Raw genomic sequence first — 11,849 nt, 5'->3', positions numbered from 1 at the left:
TGCCCTTATGGAGCCTGCAGTCTGTCCATTCCTTTCTAAAGCCTCCAAGGTGTATGGGCCATTATTGCCTTCAATGTCAACATTATCTCTGTCCCCAGCTGCTCTGTTGAATCACTGTCATGATTTCAACTGTCCTTCCCCTGAGTAAACTCTTTCCCAGACTTATTACTGTGCTTGGGTTGGAAAGGGTAGGTCTGAGCCCAGGCATGCACGTCTGGCCCTACTCTCTCCAGTCTCATGGCTATAAACCATTCATATGGCAGTCCCTAAATGTGTTTTGGCACATAGTATTTTGTCCTCCTAGACTCAGCGTCACTGCCTCTAGGAGCTCTTGCCTGATTCTCTGAGGTCTATTTCCTCAGCCAGGCAAGTATTTTGAAGGAAATGTCAGTGTTTCATGCATTTCAGCATCTCTAGCTCTTAGTGCATAAGAGATACCAGTTCAGGTGAAATGATCTCATTTCTCAAGTTCCAGGTACCCCTTGAGGCATTATCTTCTTCGCCTATCTCTCCTTTTTCCTGGGAACCCCAGCCACTTTTCTGTCCCTTAATGGAGGCATGGCATTGCACCCCTGCCTCCCAACACACCGAGTTCACAGACCTATGGGATACCCTGACAGTTGACCACCACCTGTTGGTCATTAGGTTTCTAGTACAGTGACAGCTCAGGGCTGCAGAGTAGGGGTTCTTAATTTTAAGGTATTCCATAAAGAATGTAAAACCCTCCTTAGAATATTTTATGATGTACAATATAAAGCACATAGTTTACAAGTGAAAGCAATCATAATGAAATACAGGTATCAAAGTGTTAGAAAACATATATATATTGCTTATAGATGTGATATGTATGTATATATGTGATACACACACCTCAGTCTTAAACAACAGGATCTAGTGATTGGTTTAATAACTACTATTATTCCAAAGTGATAAACAAAATTTTGAGATGTCTCCCCAGCTGTCTGGTGAGATGAAAACCCTGATTTCTCTTGCTGACACTGTCACAGGGACTGCTTATACTACTAGAGTTGGTTGCCTACATCCATACAGATGGGAAGTACGGAGTTTCAGTTGGAGATCAGTCAAACTGAAAAACAAATCTTGTCCCACCTAAGTACAAAGACACTCAATTCTACCCTCTGATTCCTGTTTGATGATAGGAGGTCTCCCTCAGTGGGGTTTCAGAGGCATGGCAGAAAATTGCTTTTTAAATACAGTGCCTCTTACTCAGTGTAACGGGCAGCTGAGAGTAGGAGAGGAGGTATGGTGGAAATAGCACCTCTAGGTCTAAGTTTGAATTTCATAGGCATCATTTACAGTATTGTGAAGTTTGGCCCAGCCTTCCCTTGCTCCGTGTCCATTTCCTCACCTAGAAAATAGGAATGACAAGTTTTTCCTCAGAAGCTGTTAAAAGGATTTAATAAGTTAACGTGAAAAATCCTCAGGGTCAAATGTTTGATGTTACATGAAAGTGTTAATGTTAAAATCTGTAGAACGCCCACATGCACACGACATACGCGTGTGCGCGTGCACACACACACGCATAACTTCTTACAAAACAGAAACCCACCCCAAAGTCTGACTGGCTGTGTGACTCACAGAAGATAGTAAAACCCTTCTCACCTAGCAAATGTGGCTAAGTCTGCCTTGCTGTTTCCACCCCACTCTAAGAGAACAACCACAAATGTAAATAGTCTCTCATCTTGTTATTTTATTAGAAGCATATTTACATTCTTGCAGTTAAACTTTGCAGAGAACATTTTACAAAAGTTTTGTATAAAGTTTTGAAATGACATAAAAATAACTTCTATCCTTTATAAAGGGAAAATATAAGTTAGTTATATTTACTCTGCCAAAAATGGACTGAAAACAAGAAACACTTCCATCTGTCCCTTACAGAGGAAACATTAGCACAGGGCATGAGAAATACTGTGTGGGCATTTTCACTGATGGGCATGCACGCTGGCTCCGTCATGAGGCTGGAGAACCTAACCAGCCCCCGTCCAGAAAGGACAGGGGAGCTATCAGGCCATGGGCAGCACTGAACAGGGAAGCAGCAACTCCCTGAACAAGATTCAAGGAGTCATGTGAATGATAAGCCAGATAAGGGCATGATCAACGACTTCCATCTGAACTATGAAACTGGCATTTCACCTAAATACTCATTCTCACACCCCAGCCTGCAAAAGGCAACACTGTAAACAAAGCCAAAGTCAGCCCTGCCTGACCATTTGCCAGTGCTGACCTTGTGTGGTGGAACTTGGTCAGTGTTCTGTAATTACACTGCTGCTAGTTCATATTTTCCCAGCACCTGTGCACCAAAAGGAATAAAAGGGGACAATGGTTTCCCTTATCTCATATGTGTGAGACCAGAAAACTATCCCATCTGGGTCAAATACTGAAGCAGGCAAGCTGAATGTCCATTAATTTAAGAGGACCCCACCTTCCCACAGCCCCCAGAGCCTCTCCACTGTGTACATAAGCCTTAGGAACCCCGAGTCCCTTCTTGTTGAATGGCTACCCTCCCTCCCCAAGATCCAATTCTAACCGGTGCCAAGAACACTTCGAGAGAATTGCTTTAGAACCAAGCATCAAGCCTTAGACATTTAGGAGTGAAAGAAAAAGTCCTCCCTCGATGTTAGCCACTCCATCACCAGCAAAAAAGTACCCAGACTTAATATAGCATCCACATGATTCCTCAAAACCGCCTTCAGTTTTATTTAAAGCAGGTATAGAAGCCATTCATTTATATTTAAGTTAGAAATCAAAATGAATGAAGTTTTCTTTGTAGAGAAACTGAATGCCTATTTGAGCATTAGGGTTATCTACATCCTCCAGCCTTTGGGACTCAATCTGTAGGAAGCCAGCTGAGTAACCCAAAGGCCCAGGATTCAAATCTGAGGTACGGAAGCTCTGCATCCACTGTGCTGCTAGAGACAGAAAGCATTACACTTCTCCTTGAGGCTTTTTCTTCCTCAACCGAAATCCCGGTGACCACCAGCCTGTGTCTCAAGTGTAAGGCCAGACTCCTCCTGGGAGAGGCAAAGGGAAGCAGCCTCCCCATATCACCTGTAGACTGGATGGGCAGGTGTGAGATAGGAACAGTCTAGACATAGTCTTTTGTGGTGTAGAATTTATCCCTGAATACAGGAGCCTGTGCGGAGGCCAGAGGGAATCACAGACTGGCAGTTCAGCCTGTACCATTTATGCCAGCACCCAGCACACTTCATACCAGTGGCTCCACCTACACATGCTCAGGGGCACAGGCTCAGGCAGTGAATGTGTTTCAGCCCACCTGGCACAAGAGGCCTAGGGCAGAGAGGCAAGCCTAGGTAATGCCAGGGGGCCACATGTGTGTATGTGTGCACATAGGGTCGGGGGCACAAGATGGCACGAAATACCCAAGACCAGCAGAATGAACCGTTCAGGCTCTCCTCCATCCCACTGCTGTAGCTATGGCCTTATCCCAAGAGAAAAGCAAATCGGGGGTTACTGGAAGAATGAGGGCACCCCCTGAGGCAGCTGGCTGCAGGGTGGGCTTCACTAGGAACCGAAAGGGCTGCTTAGAGCCATGGTTCTTGTCTGATACTACAAGAAATGGCTGCAAAGCCAGCAAAAATCACAATATGAACAAACTCATCATAATCAGTGACAGCACTTTGTGTCCACAGAGAGCAAAACCGGTGTTCTGGCAAACAGCAGGGCCTCAAGGCTGCAGAACACCATTTCTCCTGGACTCTGACCCCACTCACTGAAAGCTTGAAGGGATGTAGGGCTCAAAAAGAATATACATTAAGATCATACAACACATAATAAAACCTCGCCCTCCATAAGTGAGCGAGAATTAAGGAGCACGGGGATGGGTCTGTTGGGCACAGCTGGGGTAGCACAGGGCAAGGGGCTGTATTCAAGTTGGCATGGAAGCAAGAGGGAAGGGGGGTCCTGAGTTACTTGTTCACAGAGAATGGGTGGGCCTTGGAGGCCCACCAGCCTGCCATCCACCACCCCAACTGGCTGTTAAGAAGTATCCACAGAGCTGTAGGGGAAGAACTTGGTGGCCTTATTTGGGGTGGTAGGGTTCAGGCATTCTGTCTCCTCATTCATTTTGAAGAACATCTCCTGTTCTCGCTTCTTCTGGTTCAGATCTTCTTCCAGTGCCTAGGACAAAGAGAGGGAAGACAGAGCTCAGTCATATCCCACAGGACACAGGTCTCCTAAATACAGGACCCCCACCAAAGTGGCCTTATCTGGAAATCCCCCATCCCATCCCAGGCCTTTAGTGCATGGTAACTCAGTCTTCCCTCTTTCCTCTCCCAGAGCTGGTCACCCAGCAGATAGCTACCACCTCTTGCTTCGTTCTGCCAGAACCATACAGGAGTTTGCTGTGGGCCAGTGGCTGTAGTTTGTGAAATGCCCTCTCACAAATGTGGTGGGGGAAGGGGGCAGATGCCAATCTTCTGGCAGGAAAGCAGCCAAATGAATGGAGAAAGACCCAAGGTAGAAAATGGACAGATTTTTTAACAGCAGACAGTAGGGAGGTAGGGATGGGGGTTGGTGGGGACAGAGATGCTCAAGTACATAGTGTTCCTAATGAGAGCACTGCCCCACAGAGATCATCCAGGGAGTTATTTTTAAAATACATGTGCCTAAAAAAAAAAATAAATAAATAAAATACATGTGCCTAGCGGTGCCTGGGTGGCTCAGTGGGTTAAAGCCTCTTCTTTCAGCTCAGGTCATGATCCCAGGGTCCTGGGATCGAGCCCCGCATCGGGCTCTCTGCTCAGCAGGGAGCCTGCTTCCTCCTCTCTCTCTCTGCCTGCTTCTCTGCCTACTTGTGATCTCTGTCAAATAAATAAATAAAATCTTTTTAAAAATTAAAAATGAATAAAAATAAAATACATGTGCCTTGGGCACCTGAGTGGCTCAGTCAGTTAAGTGTCTGTCTTCGGCTCAGGTCATGATTCCAGCGTCCTGGGATCGGGTCCCACGTGAGCAGAGAGCCTATTTCTCCCTCATCCACTATCTCTGCTTGTACTCTCTTTCTCCATCAAATCTTCTTTAAAATAAATACACAAGCCTTCACACACACACACCCTGAGATTCTGATTCTGAAAACTTGTGGTAGTTATGGCAGGAGAGAGGTTCTGTGTGTTGCTAAAACACATTAGGTAACTCCAAGCAGAGTGTCTAGCTGACCATTATTACTACAGGAGCGTCCCTGGGACACTTCCAAGTGTATCTAGATAAATTGGATCCTACCAAAAAATGTCTTGAGGGGTCTCCAATAAAAGGCATTCAATTAAAAAGGGAAGCAAAGTGTACTGGAAAGAACATGAGTTAAAGTCATACAAGAATTCAGCTTTCTTATTACCAGCTGTGTGGCCTTCACACGTCACCTTTCTTCCTGTGTAAAATGGCAATATCACTACCTAACTAGCAGGGCTGTTGTGAGAATTAAACTAAAAACTGATGAATCATAGAGTAGTTCTTACATGTCAGCTGCTATGCTAAGTGCATCACATCTTATTCAGTCTTCAGCCTATGAGACAGATACTATTATTTCCATCTTATAGATGGAGAAACTGAAGCTCAGGGAGCTTAGATCACTTTCCCAAGGTTACCCAGCTAGCTAGGGAGCATAGCCAAGACGGGAACCTACCTCTAACTTCAGAGTTAACGCTCTGAAACACTGTGGTCTACCATCTGCAAAGCCGGGCACACACCCGATGCTAAGTAAATGTGGCTTCATTATTAAGCATCTTGCCATCAGCTCAGTTTCCTTATTTTCACCATAGAAGTAACCATGTTCATAGGGTTTGACCAGCCTTCTATTTTGTGTCTTTTTTAAGATTTATTAAATTTGAGAGAAGGAGACAGAATGAGCAGGGGAGGAGGGAAAGGGAGACAAGCAGCAAGGGAACCCGACCTAGGGCTCGATCCCAGGACCCTATGACCAGAGCTGAAATCAAGAGTCAGACACATAACCAACTAAGTCACCCAGGCACCCCTATTATTATATGTCTCTTTTTAAGACTATTCTTTGGATGCCCTGAAATATTCTCAACAAATAATTACCAGATCCCCCCTTATGCTCTTATTCCTTCAATAGTACTAAATTCTAGTGAGTGCCCTGTACTTTTTTTTTTTTTTTTTTTGACAGAGAGATCACAAGCAGGCAGAAAGGCAAGTGGGGGGGGGCGGGAACAGGCTCCCTACTGAGCAGAGAGTCCGATGCGGGGCTCCATCCCAGGACCCTGAGACCATGACCTGAGCTGAAGTCAGAGGCTTTAACCCACTGAGCCACCCAGGCACCCCATGAGTTCTCTGTACTTCTAGGCAAAGATGGACCCTGGATCACAATACCAATCTTTCCAGTCTGTTACAGGATGTCCATGTGAAGGCTGGCAAAGGTATTTAAAGTCACGCTGCATCTCAGACTTGACTGATTTGAAACTTCTGGTAATTCACATAGAATCTTAGCTCAAGTTCTCCTTTGCTGGATGTATTCATATTAAAGTGTTTGTGATAAGCAAACATTATAGATAAGCAAGATAAAAGTAGTACTGTTTAAGCTTTTATAACAAGTTATAAAATCCAGTGCCTGTGGGAGGCAGCCAAGTGAACTGAATGAGTGAAGAGAGCTGGATGTGAGGCATCCACATGTGGTGGGGACTGTGGTGAGGTGACGAGTACACACTCGTCTGAAGAGGGCCGTTTCTTCTTAGCTCCAGCTGATGGCTGTCATGTGGCATGACAAACCCAGTATTGCTAGAGTTGTTTTTTCAAAAAAACTGAAAACTCAGATTTTTATGTAAACTTTCCCTACACAGACATTCCTTGCAGCTATTGTGGGTTTGGTTCCAGACTACCACAATAAAGCAAATATCACAAAAGTAAATCGAATGATTTTTTTTTATTTCCTAGTGCATATAAAAATCATCTTTACCAAAACAAGTTATGTCAATGGCATATTATGGTCTTAAGTGTGCTACAGCGTGGTCTAAAAAAACAATGTATATACCATAATTAAAATGTGCTTTATTGCTAAAAAATGTACTTTATTGCTAAAAAATGCTGTCATCTGAGTTTTTAGCAATCTGTAATGTTTTGCTAGTAATGGCTCCTGACTGAACAAGATGGCTGCTGAAGGTTGGGGTGGCTGCGGCAATCTTTATTACTGAAGTATAATTGACATACGATGTATATATTCCTTCCAGGTGTACGACATGGTGATTTGACAATTCTGTACATCATGCTATGCTCACCATGGTAAGTGTAGTTATTTTTTTTTATTTTTATTATTGAAGTATAGCTCACATACAAGACAGTTTCTTAAAATAAGGCCAACAGTGAAGTCTGCCACAGTGACTGACTCTTCCCTTCCCAAACAATTTCTCCGTAGCATGTGATGCCGTTTGACAGCATTTTACCCACAACAGAATTTCTTTCAAGATTGGAGTTTGTTCTCTCAAACCCTGCCTCTGCCGTATCAACTAACCATGTGGTATTTCTAAATTCTTTCCTGTCATTTTAAGTCTTCACCAGGAGTAGAGTCTATCTTGGGAAACCACTTTCTTTGTTCATCCATAAGAAGTAACTTCTCATCCATTACGTTTTGTCACTAGAGTGCAGCAATTCAGCCACAGCTTCGGGCTCCACTTCTCACTTTTGTGCTGTTTCCACATCTGCAATTACTTCCTCCACTGAAGTCCTGGACCCCTCAAAGTCATCCATGAGGGTTGGAATCAGCTTCTTTCTGAACTCCTGTTCATCTTCATGTTTTCACCTATTCTAATGAATCATCAGTGTACCTAATGGCATCAAGAATGGTGAATCCTTTCCAGAAGGTTTTTGACTTACTTGCCTAGATCCATCAGAGGAATTACTGTCTACGGCAGCTATGACCTCACGAAATGTATTTCTTAAGTAAGGACACTTGAAAGTCAAATTTACTCTTGGCTGCAGAATGGATTTTATGTTAGCAAGCATGAAAACATTAATCTTTTATCATTTTTTTTTAAGATTTTATTTATTTATTTGACAGAGAGAGGGATCACAAGTAGGCAGAGAGGCAGGCAGAGAGAGAGAGGAGGAAGCAGGCTCCCTGCCGAGCAGAGAGCCCGATGCGGGACTCGATCCCAGGACCCCAAGATCATGACCCGAGCCGAAGGCAGCGGCCCAACCCACTGAGCCACCCAGGCGCCCTGAAAACATTAATCTTTAAAAAATAATAACAACAACATCATTAGGGACGCCTGGGTGGCTCAGTCAGTTAAGTGTCTGGACTCTTGGTTTCAGCTCAGGTCATGATCTCAGGGTCATGAGATTGAGCCCCATGTTGAGCTCGGTGCTGGGCATGAAGCCTGCTTAAGATTCTCTCTCTCTCTCCCTTTGCGCCCCCCACCCCTGCTCACATATACTCGTGTGCGCGCTCTCGCTCTCTAAAACAAAAACAAACAAACAAAAAAACCATGTTTACATCTCCATCAGGTGACCAGGTGCATGGCCAATGAGCAGCAGGTCTCAACAGTGAGCTTAAAATAGTAAACCATGTTGTGAACAGATGTGCTGTCATCAAGGCTTTGCTGTTCCATTTCAGGAACACAGAATAGATTAGCGTATTTTTTTTTAAGATTTTATTTATTTATTTGACAGAGAGAGATCACAAGTAGGCAGAGAGGCAGGCAGAGAGAGAGGAAAGGAAGCAGGCTCCCTGCTGAGCAGAGAGCCTGATGCGGGACTCGATCCCAGAACCCTGAGATCATGACCTGAGCCAAAGGCAGCGGCTTAACACACTGAGCCACCCAGGCGCCCCAGCTTAGCGTAATTCTTAAGGGCCCTAGGATCTTTGGAATGGTAAATGAACACTAGCTTCAACTTGAAGTCACCAGCTGCAGTAGCCCCTAACGAGAGTCAGCCTGAAGCTCTGAAGGCAGGCAGTGACTTCTCCTCTCTGGCTATAAACTCTTCTTCTAATAGAAGACTGTTTCATTTGTGTTGAAAATCTGTTACTCAGTGTAGCCACTCATGATGAATTATCTCAGCGACATCTTCTGGAGAACTGGCTGTAGCTTCTACATCGGCATGTGCTGCTTCCCCTTGCACTTTTCTGTTCTGGAGACAGCTCCCTCCATTAAGCCTCATGAACCAACCTCTGCTAAATTCAGACTTTTCTTCTGCAGCTTCTTCACCTCTCAGTCTTCACAGAATTGAATACAGTTAGTTAGGCCCCTGCACTGGATTAGGCCTTGGCTAAAGGGAATTTGTGGCTGGTTTAATCCATAAAAATTTTCTCCATTTCAGCAATAAGGCTGTTTAGCTTTCTTATCATTCATGTATTCACTAGAGTAGCACTTTTAATTTCCTTCAAAACTTTTCCTTTGCATTCACAACTTGACTATAACTGTTTGATGCAAGAGGCCAGATTTTGGCCTCAAATTTAAACACTGCCTTCCTCGTTACGCTTAATCATGTCTAGCTTTTGATTTAAAATGAGAGCCATGCAACTCTTCCTTTCACTTGAACACTGAAAGTCCACTCTATGTAGAGTCATTAATTGGTATAATTTTAGTATTACTGTGTCTCATGGAATGAGGCCTGAGGAGAAAGGGAGAGAGCCAAGGGAATGGGAAGTCAGTGGAGCAGTCTTAAGATATGCAATAGTTGGCCGTCTTTTTTTTTTTTTTAAGTGTATTTTATGATTTATTTTATTGAATAGTTGACACACAATGTTACATTAGTTTCAAGTGTACAACAGTGATTTGGCAAGTCTATACATTATGCTATGCTCAGCACAAGTGTAGCTACCATCTGTCATCATATAATGCTACTCTCATACTCTGACTATGTTCTCAGTGCTTTAACTTTTATCCCTCTGACCTACTCATTCTACAACTGGAAGCTTGTATCTCCCACTCTACCCATTTTTGTCCTTCCCCTCACCCCTCTCCTCTGTGGCAACTATCAGTTTGTTCCCTATACTTACAGGTTTGTTTCTGTTTTCTGTCTACTCTGTTTTGTTTCAATTCACATGTAATTTTATATATATATATATATATATATATATATATATATATATATATATACACACACACACACGTGTGTGTGTGTGTGTGTGTGTGTGTGAAATGTAACCGTATTTGTCTGTGTCTGACTTATTTCACTTAGCATAAGACCTTCACGTCTGAAATGGCAAAGATCTCATTTTCCACAGCTAAGTAATATTCCAGTGTGTGTGTACATCACATTTTCTTTATGCATTCATCTATTGATGAACACTTGGGTTACTTTCCCATCCTGTTGTAAATAATGCTGCAATAAATAGAGGTGCATATATCTTTTCAAATTACTTTTTTGTTTTCTAAATACCCAGTAGTGGAATTATTATATCATGTGGCATTTCTAATTTTTTGAGGAATTTCCATGCTATTTCCCACAATGGCTGCACCAATTTACATTTCCACCAACAGTGCACAAAATCTCCTTTTTCTCTGCAACCATGGCAACACTTGTTATTTCTTGTCTCTTTAATATGAGCCATTCTGACAGGTGCAAGGTGATACCTGCTTATGGTTTTGATTAGCATTTCCCTGATGATTAGTGACGTTGAACATCTTTTCATGTATCTGTTGGTGAAATGTCTATCTTTGGAAAAATGTCTATTCATGTCCTCTGCCCATTTACTATTTGGGGTTTTTGGTGTTTAGTTGTTTAAGCTCTTTATGTATTTTGATATTAACCCCTTATCAGACATATCATTCGCAAATATATTTTCCCATTCAGTAGGTTGCTTTTTCATTTTGTTGATGTTTTTCTTTGCTATGCAAAAAAGCTTTTCAGTTTGGGGTATTTCCGATAGTTTATTTTTGCTTTTGTTTCCCTTGCCTTAGGAGAGATACCTAAGGAAAAAAAAAATAATACTGCTACAGCCTGTGTTAGAGAAATTATTGCCTTTCTAGCTTCTAGGATTTTTATGATTTCAAGGTCTCACATTTAGGACTTTAATCCACTTTGAGTTTATTTTTATGTAAGAAAGTGGTTCATTTTCATTCTTTTGTATGGCTGTCCAGTTTTCCCAGTACCATTTATTGAAGAGAGTGTCTTTTCCCCATTGTATATTCTTGCCTCCTTTGTCATAGATTAATGACCATGTAAGTGTGGGGTTACTTCTGGGCTTTATTATGTTCCAGTAATCTGTGTGTGTGTTTTTATGTCAGTACCATACTGTTTTGGTTATTCCAGCTTTGTAGTGTATGTTGAAATGTGACATTCTGATACCTCCAGTTTTGTTGTTTTTCAAGATGTCTTTGGCTATTTGCGGTCTTTTGTGGTTCCATACAAATTTTAGTATTATTCTAGTTCTGTGAAGAATACTGTTGGTATTTTGATAGGACTGCACTGAATCTGTAGATTGCTTTGAGCAATATGGACATTTTAACAGTGTTAATTCTTCCAATCCATGTGCATGGAATATCTTTCCATTTGTTTTTGTTATCTTCAATTTCTTTCATTAATGTCTCATAGTTTGGTTCATCCCTAGGTATTTTATTCATTGTGGTTCAGTTATAAATGGAATTGCTTTCTTTTTTTTTTTAAGATTTTATTTATTTATTTGATAGAGATCACATGTAGGTAGAGAGGCAGGCAGAGAGAGAGGGGGAAGCAGGCTCCCTGCTGAGCAGAGAGCCCCATGCAGGACTTGATCCCAGGACTCTGGGACCATGACCTGAGCTGAAGGCAGAGACTTTAACCCACTGAGCCACCCAGGTGCCCTGGAATTGCTTTCTTAATTTATCTTTCTGCTACTGTGTTATTAGTATATAAAAGTACAACTGATTTCTGAGTATTAA

The 11,849-nt window shown here is 42.5% G+C and overlaps 1 protein-coding gene across 2 annotated transcripts in view; it reads right to left on the bottom strand.

Moving 5' to 3' along the window:
• Positions 1-1,691: 1,691 nt before the first annotated feature.
• LOC122892828 (serine/threonine-protein kinase 10) overlaps positions 1,692-11,849 on the bottom strand; it is a 120,194-nt gene continuing 110,036 nt past the window's right edge. For both annotated transcript variants that reach the window (XM_044229482.1, XM_044229483.1), the window contains one exon: positions 1,692-4,158. In XM_044229482.1, the coding sequence (XP_044085417.1) occupies positions 4,018-4,158 (141 nt within the window). In that variant the 3' untranslated portion in view covers positions 1,692-4,017. The remainder of the gene's footprint in view (positions 4,159-11,849) is intronic.

Source organism: Neovison vison, chromosome 1 (assembly GCF_020171115.1).
Source record: "Neovison vison isolate M4711 chromosome 1, ASM_NN_V1, whole genome shotgun sequence".
NCBI classification, from domain to species: domain Eukaryota; kingdom Metazoa; phylum Chordata; class Mammalia; order Carnivora; family Mustelidae; genus Neogale; species Neogale vison.
This window is presented reverse-complemented; position numbering and strand designations above follow the sequence as displayed.